Source organism: Medicago sativa, chromosome 6 (assembly GCF_051527215.1).
Source record: "Medicago sativa cultivar Bolivia chromosome 6, Bolivia_mono, whole genome shotgun sequence".
In the NCBI taxonomy this organism is placed as follows: Eukaryota; Viridiplantae; Streptophyta; class Magnoliopsida; order Fabales; family Fabaceae; genus Medicago; species Medicago sativa.
This window is the reverse complement of record NC_140754.1, coordinates 21,641,464-21,661,107: the sequence shown is the minus strand read 5'-3', so window position 1 is coordinate 21,661,107 and position 19,644 is coordinate 21,641,464. Positions and strand designations below refer to the sequence as shown.

General features: G+C 32.0%; 1 protein-coding gene and 1 long non-coding RNA gene across 3 annotated transcripts; one reads left to right on the top strand and one right to left on the bottom strand.

The window, feature by feature from the left end:
* Positions 1 to 259: 259 nt before the first annotated feature.
* On the bottom strand, positions 260 to 6,391 carry LOC146913672 (putative polygalacturonase At3g15720). Its single transcript, XM_085716902.1, has 7 exons — positions 5,871 to 6,391; positions 4,044 to 4,181; positions 3,514 to 3,705; positions 2,478 to 2,685; positions 1,703 to 1,784; positions 1,499 to 1,607; positions 260 to 729 (listed from the first exon to the last, which is right to left on the bottom strand). Exons 1-7 carry the CDS (start codon positions 6,009 to 6,011, stop codon positions 397 to 399), a joined length of 1,203 nt encoding a protein of 400 aa, XP_085573028.1. The 5' UTR covers positions 6,012 to 6,391; the 3' UTR covers positions 260 to 396.
* A 565-nt stretch (positions 6,392 to 6,956) lies between these two features.
* Positions 6,957 to 9,974, top strand: LOC146913671 (uncharacterized). Of its 2 annotated transcripts, none has more exons than XR_015016418.1 (3): positions 6,957 to 7,516; positions 7,744 to 9,067; positions 9,503 to 9,974. It is a non-coding gene; the product is annotated as an uncharacterized LOC146913671 (long non-coding RNA). The 2 variants fall into 2 exon arrangements; XR_015016419.1 differs by having other exon boundaries at positions 6,958 to 7,352.
* Positions 9,975 to 19,644: the final 9,670 nt, after the last annotated feature.

The window sequence follows — 19,644 nt, the reverse complement described above, 5'->3', positions numbered from 1 at the left end:
AAATTGGTAATAAAAAAAATGTGAGTAAGGAATGAAAAATAAATAAAACAATCTTTTGCTGGACTAAATTTGACATTTGAGGAAACAAAATACGAACGTTGATATTTTTATAGAGACCAAAATATATTTAACCAGTATTGATAATTAACATGTAAAAGTAACTTCGGTAAAAAATATTAAAAAAACATAAATATGGATAGTTGTATTAATTAATAATAATAAATTATCAACGTAACTAATAATAATAATGAATAGAAAATTGATATCTAAACTTTCAAATTTAATAAAAATCATAATTATGCAGTGTAAAAATATAATTTAGGGCCTAGCACAATTTTCTTGGCCTATATGGTAGCCTACAATATAATATGGACACAAATTGTCACAAAATCTTGGTCACTCTAGAGAAAGACATGGAACATAAGGTATACATGAAGTGCATACCCCATTTACATTTTTGCATGATGCATGAACTTCCTCTCCTATAGAAGATGTTATGTTAATCCCTTCAAGTATAATGTTTGTGCAAGTTATGGCTTCATCACAATGTAATTGGATTGGATGTTTAGCAATAGATGTTCCTCTTATGTTGCGAAAAGTTACATCACTTACTTTCACTGCATACACACTATCATATGGGTTATATTCTTGATCAATAATCACAGGATTATCAGCTTCAATGAGTATAATATCCTCAAATGTGACTTTCCTTGCATAACCATTTCCTCCCTGATTTAAATAACACATAAAACATCAAAGTGTCTTTTAGTCACAATTTGAGTGATAGGAATAGCAAATTTCACATGCTAATAAGGTATCTTAAATTTGTTTTTTTTTCCTTCAATTAAATTATACAAAGTTTTGGGGGTCTTTCTCAATAAGCCCCTCAAATTACTCAATCGATTGGATTGTAACTTCAAATTGACATTTTTTGTGAGTAAACTCTGATCGGATTGTAACCCATCATGATCGGACTGTAAACCATGATTGGTCTTGAACGATAATTAACAACTGGTGGATGTGTGTTAGGTGCCTGTGATGTGAGCAATTGCTAAGTGTCTAAAGAGAAGTCTCCAAAGAAGACCTATGTAGTAGCCAGCAATATAATATGGGCCAAAATATGAGTAAACCCTAATCGGAACATAACTCCCGGTGAGTATTTTTCTGAAAATGTGAGCAATTTGAGGGGTTTATAGACATGCTTTTATTGACTCTACATTTCAATTTTTCTCCAATAGTGACATTTTCTAAAAGTTACCCACCTTATTACCTCTTTATCTCTTAAAACATTCATCTCATGATTTCCTAAAACTCGATTTAATCAATTTTTTAAAATTTCATTTTAGACCTAAATGAAGATTATGTTGGCTGCACTAATTGGAAGCATAGATAAATGTATGTTCAATGGACTACAAATATAACTTCCATTAGAACTAATATTGTGTTATTTTCATGTACTAGTAAATGCCAAACCAAGTAGAGTAGAAGTATATCTTACTATCCATGTCTTGATTCTTGCTCCATTTGTTGTTCCATTGAAAGTGCAGTTTCGCACATATATATTTTCCACTGATTCATGAACTCCATTTCTTCCTAGGCTCCCCACGCTATAATCACCAACGTATCACATAGAATTTCATTATTGATCAAAACAGTAAATTCATTAATTAAAGTTAAAAGCAAAAAATTATCTTTAACTAACCTTATGCCATGGCCAGGTCCACAAAAAATGCCATTCATGTAAATGGAAGTGGAACCGTGATTGATGGCAATGCAATCATCACCTTAGATAAATAACAATTAAACAAAGGATGTTAGCTTAATTTATCATGATCCAGTACAAAAAAAAAAAAAAAGCTTAATTTATCATGGTCCAGTTTGTTTCGAATGCTAGAATTAAAAAATGGGAGCTGGGGATAATGCACAATTTGTGCAGGGGCCGGGGTTCGAACCCCGGACACCCCACTTATTCATCTTTAAGGTGAATTTCTCTAGCCACTAGGCTACTTGACCAAAAAAAAAAAAATGGGAGCAACTTTCTCTATCGTATATATTTCTAAAAATTATACATATTTTCAAAAGTGTATATATATTTTTTTGAAAATGTATAAAATGTGCATTATTTTTTTTTTTTTTTTGGATATAAGGTGATCTTAGGGCTGGAAAAAGTTTGGTTCCAACCATTAAGCATGTCACATCGCGTTCTGCGATATTGTTTTGCTTTGAGTGAAAATCCTTCACTGTTTTGTCCTTTATAAAAAGGTATATCGCTGAGTTGAAGAGTGTGAGTGTTTATATATAAACTGCTATTGACATAAGCAATGTTGGACTGTAAAGTGTATCGGAATAGTTGTCCCCTAGTCAAAACTAAAGGAGAGTGAGTTCATGGGTCTGTTCTCCGGTGGAGTCGCCAGTGAACAAATTTGAGTGTAACAATTTGATTTCTATTTTCATAAGAGACTCTTTGTGAGAGTTACCAGTTTCTATCTTGGAATTTTCAACGATGATATTTGATGATTCTGCAATATCAATCCCATCCGTGTTTGGACTTTCATTTGGTGCAATAATATGTAGTTCAGATATGCGTGAGCCATGACATGCATTCAAACTTATATGATTTCTAGGACTGTTGATATGAGTCAATTCCCTTAGAATCAGATTTTCACAAGCATGAAAATGCAGAGCCTGCACAAATGATCACCAATCATATACATATAAATGTTCTAATATAAGATTTCAATAGAAATCTAGAAATGGATATACTAAAGCCTCTTTACTTTTTGTGTTTTACGTTTCCATTTCTATTGATAAAATAAATATTGAAGAAGACGTTATGAAAGTTTTTTAAAATGAATTTAAAAAAATAGATTGAATATTTTTCAAAAATTTCAAAATATTAATGAAAGTTTTTGAGAATGAATTTAAAAAATTGATTGAATATTTTTTTTAAATTTCAAAATATATTAATTGTAGTATTTTTTAAAATACATTCTTAATTTCTAGTCAATTTTCATATTCTTTCCTATGACACTTAAAAACTAATTTGACGTATATACATTGTTAGTGTAAATGTGTTTTATTTAACTAATTTAATTTATGGGTCATGTTAATTTGTGCACTAAGGACACATGTTCAGGAACCTAAATAAACAACTTTGCATTGGAAAACATGATAATATAACTTTTAAGAAGATGACTGCACGACTTCTAGATACGTATATTTTTATAATGAGTTCCTGAGCATGTGCCTTTAAGGGCACAAGTTAACATTTTGCTTAGTTTATATACATTGTTAGTGTGAATGTGTTTTATATAGGTAATCAATCATAGTTGTGAGATCGTTCAATATATAAGTTTGACGTTAATCATAGATATTTTTAAAATCATTCATTTGATTGATTGTGATTTGTTGCTAGTTTCAAACCATAACCAAATATTAATCTAGAAACCTACATACAGTAAAAATTTGAAAAATGTTGATCAGAAGTAATTAATTTACTGTTTAAAAACTTACAGTTGGATTTTCTTTTTCACACTTGATATTGGAATGGCAGTCCCACCATTGAGCACCTTTGCCATCAATTATTCCTCCTCCATAAACATCAAGACCACTTATCTCTATAAAACGGATCCATGAGCCTTTATAATTGTCATTTGGCCATTTCCATGCTTCAATATTTGTTGGTGCTATGATAGTTCCTTCAAGCTACCAAGTTCAACAATGCATATAAATTATTATAAATTGGAACAAAAAAATAATAATGTATTCTCTCTGATTAAAAAGGTTAGGCTAGGTTTAAAATGAGGCCTTTGAGAGACTAATAATAGGCCAGGCTTAGGCTTTAGTTTTTTCCACTAGACCTGGTCGATTTAAGCAAAGTCCGACTCGGACCGACCTATTCTCACCCCTAAAGTTGTAGTTGTAGAGACCGCGAAATCTAACGCTCCCTATTATAGTTTGCCAATGTGATCAATCCCATGACTTCAACTACGCAATGAGTTAACAATACATATTATCAAATAGATAGATAGAGTGTAATTTACCTTCACATAAATGTTTGAAGAGTTGCAAGGACCCTGAAACCACACAGGTTGTAACATGAATGTTTTTCCTTTGGGTATGAGAAGTGTTGAGCTTTCATGCATTGCACTACATGTGTCTTTCCATGCATCCACAAAGGCCTTTATAAGTTTCCATTGGTTAGTAAATTTATCAACAGCAACAAGAGAAACTTTACACATTAAGTAGTGTTAGTAAGTTTCTAAGTGTACGTAGTTTGAGTTGTGTTATTTGATATAAAATTTTTACATCAATTCAAATGATTAACATGACTTAAATATATGGTAATTCTTGGAACAAGAGTTAAAATAGTTGAAAAATATTTTAGGTAAACTCGTACCAGTTCTCGAGTCAAGTTTACAAGTCGAGTTTACTTAGGTAAAACGAGTTGAGGTAAACTCTCAAGTTGTAAAACCTTATTTGAAATGAGTTCTGAAGGTCGCTCTTTTTTAATGCGTTTTAAAACACTGTTCAAAATTGTGCAAATAGACTATAAACCACAACGTCCCTTGGAAAAATAGTCCAACTACAACTATATTAGAGTTTTATTGCACCGTAGAACCCGTCTTAGAGGTACACCTTCAAATATCGTGCTAGACCACTCTAATATGCTATTAAGACCATTCAAATGTGGTACTATGATGACTCTACTATTGCACTATGATGACTCTAGTATGATATTACGACCACTTTAACATGATACTTGGATAACTCTTAAATTGAAGGGACAATGACACTATGACCACTCTAAGTATCGAAGAAACAATGGTATTATGACTACTCTAGATTTTTTTTTTGGTTACATTATGACTACTCTAGATACGAAGGAACAAAATTTCCCCAAACGAACAATATTTCTCCATAAAAAGAATCTGAAGGGACAAAATTACCGAAAGGGCAGGAAGAATGATGAAAAAATGGTTAAAAAATACGTCGAGCAGAAGTAGGGGGAAGAGAAAAAACTTGATAAATTGCTTAGTTTTGGCATGCTTTAAGACAAGAACACTCTACTATTCAACCTGGGACTCTAGAGGTTTTTTCCTTTCAATTCATACCCTCTATGTTTCACGGTAATTACATTCACTGGATAATTAAAAAATATAAAGTGTCCCCGTGAGCATAGCTCAGTTAACAGGGACATGCATTATTATATGGAGGGGTTGGGGTTAAAACCCCGGACACCCCACTTATTTACCTTGAAAAAGGTGAATTCTAGTCACTAAGCTACATGAGAAAAAAATAAAAATAAAAAAGTATCACGACTCATTAAACATTAATTGAACATAATAAATCAAAATTTATAATATCAATAAAACATTTATTAATTTTTTCCTCCATTACCCTTATTTATTAATTCATCTACCCTTATTTTTTGTATTTTGAAATTGGTCTCCAAAATTTTTGAAATTCATAAATATATCCCATCAAAGTTTTAGAATGACGAATTTTATTATTCCATCGAAACAAAATTAAAATTAGAAATTAAAAAAACTCAATGGAAGCAACTGAATTGTCTAAAATTTCGAATTAAATCCTTCAAATACACTCTTAAAGACTTAAGGATATAATAAAATTTTTTTTAAGGAAGGGATATAATATGTTGAGTTCTATATCTTTCTTATAACAAATAGTATAAGAACTAAATTTCTATGTTTAAAAAATGGTAGACATCAATGAAGTAAAAAACATTTTAATCTTATCATATTAATTTGTATTGAAAATTGGTATAAGTAAATCATTTTCTTAAAGAAAAATATACACATTTCAAAGAGACACGTAATATAAGATCATAGAGTAACCAAAAAGCATACCCGTGTTTCATCATTTTTCCCATTCCCAACAGCACCATAGTCAAGAACATTGAAGCTGGGTCTTATATGCTTTAGTCTAACACATTGACAAGGTGAAGTAATAACAACAAACATTACAAGAACAAAAAATTGAAATTTCATCTTTATTAGGATTAAACAACATAAAAGATAGACAAATGTAATAGAGGATATAATGTGTTATGTGTGAGTGGAGAAAGGGTAACCATATAAACGATAGCCTAATTTGTCACTCATGGGGCAAAATTGTTAGCGGTTCAATTGGACAGAATCTTCGGTTTAAATTATCTTAGCAAGGAATATATATGAAGTGCAAAAAACAATCAAATCAATAAAAATCATAGAGATAGAAAGCTACTAATAAAATTTAAAAATATTAACCGGTGATAAAATTCATATAAAGATAGAAAGGTACTGATAAAATTTAAAAATATTAACCAATGTGGTACAAATAAAAGTTTGAAGCTGAAATAAATATTCATTTTTCCTGTTCAACTTCAAATAAGATTATTTATAACATAAGAAACCTAGAAAAGTGAAATTAGATAAAAATTCCAAATTATAAATGTGAAATTAAGATGGGATTCGCTAGAACACACCCACTAGTTTTTATGTGGGAGTGTTTTAGCAAGCTACACCTTACGATGTATTTAACTACTTTTTAGTTATAACTTGCTAAAACACACCTTCTAAAAAATAAGTGGGTGTATCCTAGCAAATGCCTATAGGAGTTGCTAACATACACCCACTTATTTTTTAGAAGTTGTGTTTTTTTTTTTTTTTTGAAGGAAGAAGGTGTGTTTTAGCAACATTCACCTTAAGGTGTATTTAACAACTTTTAAGTTATATCTTTGCTAAAACACACCTTAATAAAAACTAGTAGGTGTATCCTAGCAAACCCCAATTAAGATATGGGAACCGATACATATTTTCTTTAGATTTGAAAAATAATCAAATGTGGTTAAATTCAGGTTCCACGTGACTTTGAGTTTTGGTGATATTGTTGACTTTGTATCTATCTATCTCATAACTAATCATTCTCTCTAATTAAAATAATTTATTTTAATCATTTATCTATCATTCTCTCATCAAAATATCCTAAAGTCATCATAACTCAAAATGACACAAGTATTTTCGGTTAAATTTTATATTAAAATGTCTATGTAGCAGTAGTAAAATAGAAAAACCACTGTCACAGAGTTGCCTTTTATAATAACTGGAGAGGTATATTATAAAACATCTCATATTCGATTATTCATTTTATAAAAAAGTTGCTTCTAGAAGTTGCAAAAGGAACTCATAAAATATTACCAAGTTAGTAAGTGTGTGTGTGTGTGTATATATATATATATATATATTCATCAGGAGCAATTTTCTATAACAAAAGAAACCCGCAAAAACCTGGAATAGGTAATATTGAACATTTTTTACTTTCAAGCAAATACATTTTATGGATTACTACAGGTAATGATGTTTTTTCATATGCTTGAAAAGTTACTTAAAAGAAATGAAATCTTTATTAGAGAGTATGTTTTAATTTGTTTTAAAGAGAGAAAATATAGGAGGAGGTTGAAGCAAAAGACATAAAAGAATATAATTTTGATGATGACTCAAACAATTAAGAAGAGGTAAGATTGTATTTTTGGTACACTTTCATAATCAGAGAATAGAGGGAGATTGAAACAAAAGACACAAAAACATTTTATTGCCCCCTTTTATATAAACAGAAACTCAAACCATAAATCATTTCAGTCATACAGTCAAAGTCTCTGTCTATCAAATGATACTCACTTCTCAGAGTTCTCTCTATTCTCCATCACCATAGCCATGATCTATTGTTGTCATTTCTTTGCAGGAAAATGCATTGCAACATTGCGCCTGAGGCAGAAAAATACTTTTATTTTATTAAAAAAATTATCAATTGCGGGGATGAGGCTGGGATACCCGAACCTGTCGGAGACGGGGATGAGATTTGATTTCTTATCCCCGTTGGGTATGGGTTGGATAGCGGGTAAGTATATGGTAGTAGGGTATGGGGATGGGGAAGATAAAATCTATCCCCACCCGCCTCATTGTCATGCCTAATTGTATATTCTAAATAATAGTGGGAGTAATTATAATATACTAATTATAATTTGATATAAGAATCTTGCACGATATACATATTCATTGTTTATAAATTCATATAAAAATAAAAAAATGCTAAAAAAATTACAAATATTTTTCAATGATATATAAAAATCACTGGGTTTATTAACGTCCCCGTTATCATTATTGTGATTTTATTATTTATAACAGTTTCACATATTTTTAGTCTACCACTTTATATTATTTAATAACAACTATTTCAATGTTTTTATTATTATCTTCATCTTTATCAATAATTTTTTTCTTATTTCTCAATGTAAATAATATTGTAAAAGCGTTTTGACGCATAAATCGCGATTTAAGGATCAGCCCGTGCTTAGCACAGGTCTGTTGCTAGTTTATCAATTAAAAATCATCGTAAAAAGGAATTATAGCACCAAAAAGCAAACCGACACCGGAGAGAAGAGATCAGAGACCATCGACGGCGAGGATGAAGTCTTGGTAGTGTGCTTTGCAGAGTTCTTCGATCTCGGATTCTTTGGGGCGAGTGAAGTACTGCTTGAGGTGGTGTTGGAGAGTTTCCGGTTTGCCGGAATCGAAAGCTTCGCGGATGAAGGGACTTAAGTCTTCGTTGTTGGATATGGCGGTGGAGAGAAGAAGCTGGTCGAGTTTGTTACCGGAGTCAGTGTCGTTTGCCTGAGAGATTTTCCGGCACGGAGGTTTCAACGGGAAAGAAAGAGGCTCTTTCTTATAATTACAGCCTGAAAGAAATACGGCTTTTATTGGTAGATGAAATTAGGTTTGAATTCTGCTCTTCCCCCAGCACATTTTGCTCGCGACCTGCAGCCATGTCAAAAATGCCCTTGTGTTAGTTAACTAACGTAAGTGTTAAACACTGCGATACTTAACTAACGTTGCGTGAGTTAACTAGCGCATCGTTAGTTAACTCACGCTATGTGTTGTCTTAAACAAGGCAGAACACCTCATTTCCTCATTTATCATATAAAATCTCAAAAATCTCAAAAACCTCTCTCAAATCACCCAAAACCAAAATTCCTTCAAGTTCAAATCAAACAACACTCCAATAACAAGTAAGTTTTCATAATCAAACATCGTTAAACTTTTATGTTTATATGTTATATTTTTTCTCTTAAATTAGAAATTTTTTAGATTTAGGGTTTGTCTAAATTTTTGTTTTTTTGGCAAGAAATCATACAATGTTTACATGAAAATGACTTATGTTGCATAAATGTTTAGATGTTTGCATGTTTATGTTGTAGTTTTGAGATTTTTTTCGAGATTTTTTTTTTTTTTTAGATTTAGAGTTTGTTTAAATTTGATTTTGCTTGCAAGAAATGATACAATGTTACATGTAAATGACTTATGTTGCTTAATTGTGGTTAGATGTTTGCATGTTAATGTTGTAGTTATGAGTTTTAGGGTTTATGTCAAATTTACACTTCAAGTGTTTGATGAAATGTTTGAATGAGTTTTTCAGTGTTTGTTTTCAATTTCTTATTGTGTAGATTTGAAACAATGGTCGGGTGGATCGACGTTCATGCACATTTCAACGGCGGAGAACCTCATAGGTTGAAGGTTTGGTGCCTTGGTGTAACGTTAAGAGGTCTCAAGGATGACAACGTTTTTCCCCAATTCTAAAAACTTCAAAACCTATTTTTTTTATTGAATCCGAAATCCAAAAATCCCCAAAATTTCTTCAAGCTTTGGTGTTCAGGTTGAATCCTCTATGTTTAATGGTGATGTGAGACTACTTGAATGTTGATGACCCATAATTTGAGCTTAGGTTAATTAAGTATTAAGTATTTGATAGTCATAATTTGTTTGTTTGAGTTGTTTAACATGCCACTGTATTGTACTAGGTGTGTGTAATGTTATAATAAAAAGAGGTTGAAGATGAATGAATCCAACCTTTCTGTCAAAATATTTTCGTCAAATTAGTCCTTAAATTATTTGTCTATGTATCAAATCGATCCCTGCATTATATAAAAATATCATCAAATAAGTTTGTAACGCCCATACTAAACGTATCTAGAAAGTTTAGCATGTGCATTAACTTGATACTGGATACATTAAAATTTACAACTTTAAATACATTCGAAGGAATATCTTACACAACAATACGCGTTCATACAACAAGAGTATAACATAACTTGTCTAAAACATAGTAAATGCATCCTTGAAATCCATATCATTCTGCCGCATGTACGAACAAGCACATTCTAAAATATACATTCGGCTACTAGCTTGCCATATCAACATGTTTATCTGAAACAAATAAGGATTGGGATGAGACATAATGTCTCAGTGAGTTCCACTTAATCCTAGGCTATAGGTAACCTCGGGGGAAGCCTACGGTCACCACGTGTCTACAATAGAACCTGACGGTTGATTATACATGTGTGGTCATGCTTGCCTAGACGGTCGTGCAAACTAGATCCGTCATAGGTTCATCTTAACTTGGCATAGGTCTTACTTACATCATACGTGTCATGGCGGTTAAAGGGAACCTAAGACCGCTAACTCAAGATACGCTAAACGCATCAAGACTTTACATGCTTATTCATGACACAATCCTAAACCGGACGATTAGGGGAACCTAAGATCATCATCGGTAAAACATTCATAACTTGCTCTATCTTATAAACTTGTACGTGTCTAACATCATATCATAATCATACATATTTATAATCATTCATACATAGATGTTAGCATTGAACAAACATATTATCTAAGTTCATTTTACGGAGAGCCCCGGGTGGAGTAACCCCAAGTACAATCCCATACATGACCGATGAAGACATAGCTAAGGCACATCAGACTCCCTAAGTGACGTGCGGGCCCCCCTTGCGGAGCTTATCCTGTTCTCTCGACACCTACGTCTTACATACTCATTTACCACGGATCCTTAAACGATCATATTTGTGGTAAACTACACATATATTATGGTCTTGGTCATACATACATAAAAGGTTAAACCTATACATACTTGTTCGTTTACCACGGGTCCGTGATTTACCCGTTTAGCGGTAAACTTCCTACATAGACATACTCGTTCATAGTGAAGGGATTAGCTTATCTATTCATGGATTAACATGCTTTCATGGTCATTCTTATTCATGTGCAAAGAGAGTACCCTAATCACTTTGAGTCTTAAAATACACGGGACTCATGCTTGGCATTCTAGTTCTCGACCAACTATGTCGAGGCTCTACATTCATTCCCTTCCTTAAAGATTAGTTTGCTACCCGACTTATATCATATCATTCTCTCGTATGCCATGCTTTACAAAATATGTTAAATACTTGCTTCATTCTCAAGAAAACCTTTTAAAAGATTATCAAATAAGACATTGGTTTGAGGAGTTTACTTCCATAAAAAGACAGCACAGAGAAAACCGATCTGAAAAACACCAAAACTGCCTGAAACGAGCCAGCAACATGTTTTGGCACTGTTAGCTCGCCTAGCCGAGTTGGAGGCGAGTGTGAGGCGAGTAAACCATGGCTTCTGTGGTTTTTACTCGCCATGGCGAGTACTAGCTCGCCCCGACGAGTTATGACTGCCCAGAACTTGCAAAAATGGTATTTTTCACTCAAAAACCTCAAAACTAAGTAACCCAAAGTATATTATGACTCTATTGATCATAAGATACCTGAAAAACATTCATACAACAAGTATATACATGTTTAGCAAGCATGGCATAAAAAGGGCAACTAATCACAACACTAAAACCCTAGTTTTTCATATTTAGGGTAGGAAAACAATCTATAGAACTCACCTAACATGATTCTTGTGATTGCTCCAAGTTCCAAGCTCAAGCAATCCAAACCCTAGCTCTTGATTCACCCATGATCCTTAGCTTTTCCTATCAAACCAAGCTTCCTAGCATCATCTTCACTTCACATCTTTCCCACCCTAACCTCATGAAGGAGAGAAGAATTGAAGCTTAAACATAAATCCAAAGTCAATAGTTGCTTCTTGCTCAAAAGATCATCAAACTTCATGCTTGATTACCACTTGAAAAGATTGTGGAAGTTTGAGGGAAGAAGATTGAGGAGAAGGGGTGATGGAGTAGAGAGAAGGAAGATAGAATTCTTTTCTCAAAACCTAGAGAGAGAAAGAATATGAATTATGAAGATATTTTGGCCTAAAATCTCTTAAATACCCCTTTTGTGTGAAAGTACCATTATGCCCTTCACCATAATCGTGTTTAACTGACACTGATACCTAACTCGTATTTGTCTGTTGTCGTTGATAAACATTCTCTGTCATACTTACTTTCCATGAACATTAGTCTTCTGACACGTTTGATTAGTAATATTCCGATACTGACAAGCGGGATATTACAAAGTCCTTCATTTTTTTAAACATATGTCATTGTGATCCTTGATGCAAGAACATAGTAAAAAATATAAAGAGACACAATTTGATTCTTGAAAATACCATCAAATAAACCATAATTAAGTCATTGCACTACAAGTGCGGGAATATTACATATGCAAAAAGCAATCCAACTACGGGCATAATTGAAACAAGTCCAAAAGCATAATTTAAGCAGACATCATTGCATCACTTCTTTGGAAATCCCGGGGTTGGGATAAACTCCATGAGTTGGGGTTGAGTAGAACCGAATTGGCCATAATTTGGATATGGTACTCTAATAACTCCATGAACAGTTGGATTTTGTGGAGCAGGACCCCTCATTGGTGTTTGCTTAGGCCTCTCTGTTGAAATAACTGGTACTTTCATGCCATACCTCCTTGTACACACTTCCCTGCAATAAAATCAATCAAACTAGTCTCTAAATTTCTAAAATTTTCAATCGAATCAGTCCCTAAAATATTACAATTACTATCAAATCGACCCTGAAATTTTTTGTGTTCCCATCAAATTGGTCCTTATACATGTGGCTGACTGGATGACACATGTACAACACAGCACAACATGCAGGATGACACCTCAACATCACTAACGGTGATATTAGATAGGGATGAATTTGATGGGTGTCTCTTAAATTCAGGGGCGAATTAGATATTTCAACAAACTGGAGGACGAATTTGGTTGATCATCGTAAATTCAAGGACGAACTTAGGTATTTACTCTTTTGTTTCATTGACAAGTCTTTCAAAATCAAATTGTACTTTAACTTATTGAGGTTACAAGATTCCAATGTATATGTAAACGCAAAAGTACAAATATAATTTGATATAATTTGAGATGTTCAGAAATTTCATTATGAATTAGGATATATATATGTTCAAAGTCATCAAGATACAGTATGTATACGTGTGTCAATATCAAACTTTATTTATGATATACACACATACATTCACGTATACATCCACTTACACATACATTCACTTAGAATAATAAAAAAAAATTGTACCAAAAAAAATGAATAATTTTTTTTTTATTGTTACATTATTATTATTATTAAAAGAAAACACAATAAAGCATATAAGAACTCTTCGTGTTGAGAAAAAAATAGCTCCATACTAAAAATATCTTTATTGAAGAGGTATTGAAGATCACACTATGTGAAACTTGTGGGGTCCTCCTTTCCTAATACAAGAGCAAAAGATGAGACAAGAGAATGATTGGCTAAAAGAAAAGGTTAGTGAACTTCTTTCATTGATTATTATATTTTAATTTAAATAAAATGTTGATTATAAATTCTTTCAATTTTTGGTTAAAATTAATATTTTAAAAACCGAACCGAACCAGCTTGTTCAATTGGTGAACCAAAAATTTGAAAAGTTTGTTCATTGTGTTAAACCACAATTAATTCAATCAATTCATACTTTTAGCAATTTTTGTATTATGCATTTATTTATTTTTCATTTTATTCAATTATGCTTGAACCAATTGAGCTATGACTTGAAGGTCTATCCGGTTTAACTTGTTTTCCGAATTTTAAAACATTGGATAAAAAGGTTAAATTAATGCAAGATCAATATTTTTCAAAATAAATATTATTTATGAATCAATTTTCAAATTTTCAGATTGAGAAGGTGTCCACCCTTGTAGCAAGGTACGAAGAGAAGGAGATATCACAACATGAGTTTAAACAAACTTAATATGGTATAAATTCATTTTCAAAATTCCACTAAACAGAGCAATTGGTGGAAATTCTATTGTGAAAGTTTAGGATGCACTTAAGAAATAAAACAATACTGAGTAGTTTTCTTGTAATAGTTTTGTAAATTCACAAATAAATAATATTTAATTAAAAAAATTTGATTCATAAATTGATCGTACCTTCTACAATGGTGGACATCTTCTCAATATGAAAATGTGAAGTTTGATTCATAAATAAATAATATTTAATTAAAAAATTGATCTTGACACTAGTCCTTTTATACAATGTTTTAAAAACCAATCAACATGTTAAACCAAAGAGACCTTTAAATCATAGTTTAATCGAATCAAACACAATTTAATTAGATAGAAAATAAATATATGAACTAATTGAATCAATTGTGATCTAAATCAACCATAATACAATATACATATGGTCAAACCAACCAACAAACGAATCCATTTTTGATTCACTAAGTGAACTGAAATAATGAGTCCGGTTTTTAAATTAAGATCGACAACATTAAATAGAATTGAATTGTTTAACCATCATTCTGAATTCATTAAATGATTTGAAGATTAATATATTTTGCAATATAACTTATAATGATCGACATTAGAAATTCTAAAGTAAAAGTACATTGAACCTATATGAAGTGTTATGATATGGATAAATATTACATTTCTGGTATTCATGCAAATGTTAAGAGTACATTTCACGTGTTATTAAGTAATGACAAATAAAAAAAAACTTGCATTCTTCATTGGTGAAATTTTTTCCTACCATTTATGCATAATTTTGTTCTTTGTCTCTTATTTTTTTCCCATCAAAACTCCTTTTGTTTTTTTTTTTCATTTATTTTTTTGCAGTTCAGTCAACTAGTACTAATTGTTATCTGAAACAACAGCTGAGAAACATGGCACAAAGTGCAAGAGAGGCTGCCGAAGCGTGCAAGAGAGGCTGCCGAAGCATATTACAACACAAGACCTCATTTTAGATCAAAAATCTCGAAGGGATATACTGCGGTGATGATTTTATTTTGTTGTTTTTGTTTAAATTAAATATTAAGTTATTGATCTCTCGTCCATTTACTAGTATCTCCATTTTGTAAGACCTCATAAATAACTTAATATTTAATTATATTTAAACAAAAACAACAAAATAAAACCATCACTGCAGTATCTTCCTTAGAGAATTTTGATCCAAAATGAGGTCTTGTTGTGTAATATGCTTCGGCAGCCTGTCTTAGACTTTGTGTCATGTTTCTCAGCTGTTGTTTCAGATAACAATTAGTACTAGTTGGCTGAATTGCAAAAAAATAAATGAAAAAAAAAAAACAAAAGGACTTTTGATGGGAAAAAAAGTAAGAGACAAAGAACAAAATTATGCATAAATGGTAGGAAAAAAATTTCACAAATGAAGAATGCAAGCTTTTTTTTTTATTTGTCATTGCTTAATAACAAATGAAATGTACTCTAAACATTTGCATGAATACAAGAAATGTAATATTTACCCATATCATAAAATTTCATATGGGTTCAATGTACTTTTACTTTAGAAATTCTAATGTCGATTATTATAAGTTATATTGCAAAATATATTAATCTTCAAATCATTTAATGAATTCAGAATGCCGGTTAAACAATTCAATTCTATTTGATGGTGTGGATCTTTGCAAATAGTTCAACGTCTATGCAAATCGATATTGTGTTTCCTAGGTCTATGAACAAAGATGGGCATTGATCTAAAATATTAGTGAGGCTAAATATTTTAAACATATAACTAAATAATACTAAACTTCATAAAAAGTTATACCAAATATATTTGTAGTAACCAAAATTACATAGAAAAAATTTACTCAAAATGATACAAAATTACATCAGCAAGAATGGTCCAAATCACACTTCATCAAATTTTTAAAAATCGTTTTAAAAAACTTTTTTATTTTAAATTGAATTGAAAGTTAATTTACTAAACCACACTTCACTGCCGCATTTAGATTGATTCATAACATGTCAAGGGTTTAAAGTGAATTACTTTCTGTTGGAAAAATTAGACATAGAAATATTAAAATCAAACAAATATGACTCTTCATCAAATTAAATATAGAATAGAAAACTTATCGATTATTGACTGAAGCGTGTAATGCACTGAGCTAAAGAGTATTTCGTCATCTCAGATAAGTTACTTGATGTGATAGGTCTCATAGCTAGTACTCTCCAGAATACAACAGTCACTTCTTAATAACACCGCACATGAATTAACAAGATCTCATGAACCACTTATGGATACTTAAGGGAACTTAATTTTGTTATTGTTATTAGAGATGAAAAAAAAATGAAAAGTAGATATGAAAGCAACCTATGTGCATCTTCTCTTCTTCAAAACGGCGAATAAATTCCTATTTATTTGGAAAACACATAACAATTAATTCCTATTTATTTGGAAAAATTGAAACCGACGAATGGGAAGTAAAAATATAGAGGGTTAATCTGAAACGGTTTAAAGCCATAAATATAGTAGTCAATGAAAAACGTTTTAGGCAGCATAAGTAGCCGTAGATTATACCAAGTCAAAAACTTATTAATTAGATAAATAAATAATAATAATTAGAGAAATGATATTTGACAATCATTTTTTGACAACTTTTGTGACAACTTTCTCTCTCATAATCACATTATGTTTTTACTTTCGCTCTTCATTGCTTCAAGAGCAAATTAACTACTGTCATGGTATCAAAATAATTAAACATGATAGTAACAATAAAACTATTCGGTTAAAACTATTAATGAAAAATTAAACAATAGTTCTTCAAAAATCAAAACAGATTTTTCATCCACAACAAATATTTCTTAAAATAAATCACAAACAAATTTTGTGGCATTAGACAAAAGATATTTCCATAAAACTTCAACTCACGCTCTTTGTTTCAATCACACACAAAACAAAGCTCCACATGGCATGTGAGGGTTAAAGATTAGAATGTGTACCTTGTCCCTTGCGGATGATTTCAAGGGATAAAAGTTTAAAACTTACAATGAAGTCGATCACACCATGCTCTTTTAGTTTCTTTAGCAGCCAAACTAAGTTAATATATCAATGCATTCAAATTCTCTAATTTCTATCTCCTCTGAACCATCCTTTTTTGGGTAGATTAAATGTGTCCCATACGGGAAGAATGCATTCTCTAGGCTTCAACTAAAAGGACTAATTAAACTGATCCTTTCATACCATAATTGAAAAACAAATATCAGAATATTCTACCTTCACATTTGATTGCAAATTAATAAAGAATTAAGCAAGATAAATTTTGTTCAGATTATGAGTCATGGTATATGTATTCGTAGATAATGTATATTTGAATTTTTGCAATGATGGCATGAGAGAATCAAACAAAATTTCTACAACGTACCTACGTCCTGTAATATAAAGAATTTCTCATCAACAAGGTTTATTCTAATTCTATTATATAATAATAATTCCAGACCAAATTTCACAGAAAGTTATAACGCAATAATAGAAACATGTATATAACAGTTCTAAAAGCTACCCCAATTTCTACTTTATTACAACAATACTCTTAAGACCATTGAAAAAATTATACATAGAATTATTATAAAATAATAAACAACAAGAAATATTAGAATCAAACAAATATGACTCTTCATCAAATTAAATAGAAAATAGAAAACTTATCGATTATTTACTGAGGCGTGCAATGCACTAAGCTTGAGAGTATTTCGCCACCTCGGATAAGCTACCCGATGCAATAGGTCTCATAGCTAGTACTCTCCAAGATACAACAGTCACTTCTTGATAACACCGCACTTGAACTAGCAAGGTCTCAAGAACCACTTATGGATACTCAAGGAAACTTAATTTTGTTGTTGTTATTAGAGATGAAGAAAAAAATGAAAAGTAGATATCAAAGCAACCTATGTGCATATTCTCTTCTTCACACATATCCCCACCCACGTATATATATTCTCCAAATACACATGACAATTAATTCCTATTTATTTGGAAAAATTGAAACCGAATAATGGGAAGTAAAAATATAGAGGGTTAAGCTTAAACGGTTTAAAGCCATAAAAATAGGAGGTAACCCTTTGAAGGAGGACTCCAGCTAACGTTGCAGCTCTGCTCACTATGATTGTCTGTTGGAGCTTTCAGTGAGGGATGTTGATTCAGAGCTCTGAGCTCTTCAACGATGTTAGACGCTCTGGAGATGGTTTCAATCACATGTATGCGTTTATTTTGAAAGATTAGGAGATTTCTGGCTTGCCAAATCTGGTAGATAATAACCATTATGTGGCATAAATTCTCTTTCTCCATAGATAGCAGGATCTGAGTTAGCCAATCCTCGAAACTTAAGTTGAGATTGTCCATGTTTAGAGTGAACTTGGACGCGAACCAGACTTGTTTCGCCCAGGTACAATGCATAAATGTGTGGGAGATGTCCTCTATGGATTCTGCACATCTAGGGCAAAAGGGGTCACTGAGAATGCCCCTGTTAAAGAGGTTGTATTTAACAGGAATACCGTTGTGGAGAATGCACCATATAAGGTTTGTGTACTTGGGGAGGGATCTTTAGTTTCCATAACCAGTCCCAAGGTTTGCTATCCTGAATCAGAGAACTAATAGGATCATTAGTATGACATTGATTCCAAGATAGAGTAGTGTAGTATCCAGACCGCACCAAGTAATTACCATCATTTGTTCCCATCCAAACTAATTCATCTTCCTGTCCATGTTTAGAGAGAGGTATTTGGAGAATTTGATCAGCTTCAAATGGGAGAATAGCTCCTTGATAAGATCATGCTTCCAATTTAAAGTATTCTGGTCAATCAGGTCTTGAACAAGATTATAAGGAGTTGCTTGAGGATTAGGTGTCCAAATTTTGAATCCATTCTAGGTAGGTAACCATTGATCATTCCAGATGTTTATTTTGTTGCCACTTCCTACCAACCAGACACTTCCTTTAGTAATCAGGTGTCTAGCCTTTAGAATACTTCTCCATGTGAAACTAGTGTTAGGTTGTTGCTTAGATCTAGAAAGGAACACTTTGGATGGTACTTTGCTTTATACATTCTGGCCAACAAGGAATTTTCATTGGTTATAAGTCTCCAACTTTGCTTAGTCAGCAGGGCCTCATTGAAATGGCTAAGATCTCTGAATCCTAATCCACCTTGTTTTTTATTTTTACAGAGTTTGTTCCATTTGATCCAGTGGATTTTACTTTTGTCCATAGAGCTACCCCACCAAAAATTACAAGTCATTTTTTCAATGTAATTGCAGAAAGTCTTAAGGAGGTGAAAGCAACTCATTATGTATGTTGGGATGGCCTGAGCTACAGCTTGAATAAGGGTGCTCCTACCAACAAAGGATATGTGCTTTTCCTTCCAACCCTTCAACTTTTTCCATATTCTTTCTTGTATATAATCAAAAATTTGTCTTTTTGATCTGCCAATGTTGGTTGGCATACCCAAATACTTAGAAAAGACTGTTACAACTTGCATAGGAAGGCAGCTAATCACCTCAGTTTTTGCTTGATTATCCACTTTTTGCTGA

What these genes read in the sequence shown, in the direction of transcription:
- LOC146913672 (XM_085716902.1), bottom strand. Translation starts at nt 6,011, where the DNA reads ATGAAATTTCAATTTTTTGTTCTTGTAATGTTTGTTGTTATTACTTCA. An exon ending in CTTCAAACATTTATGTGAAG is followed by an intron (nt 3,706 to 4,043) that starts GTAAATTACACT and finishes TGAACTTGGTAG; the next exon opens with CTTGAAGGAACTATCATAGC. An exon ending in GTGAAAAAGAAAATCCAACT is followed by an intron (nt 2,686 to 3,513) that starts GTAAGTTTTTAA and finishes TCATTTGTGCAG; the next exon opens with GCTCTGCATTTTCATGCTTG.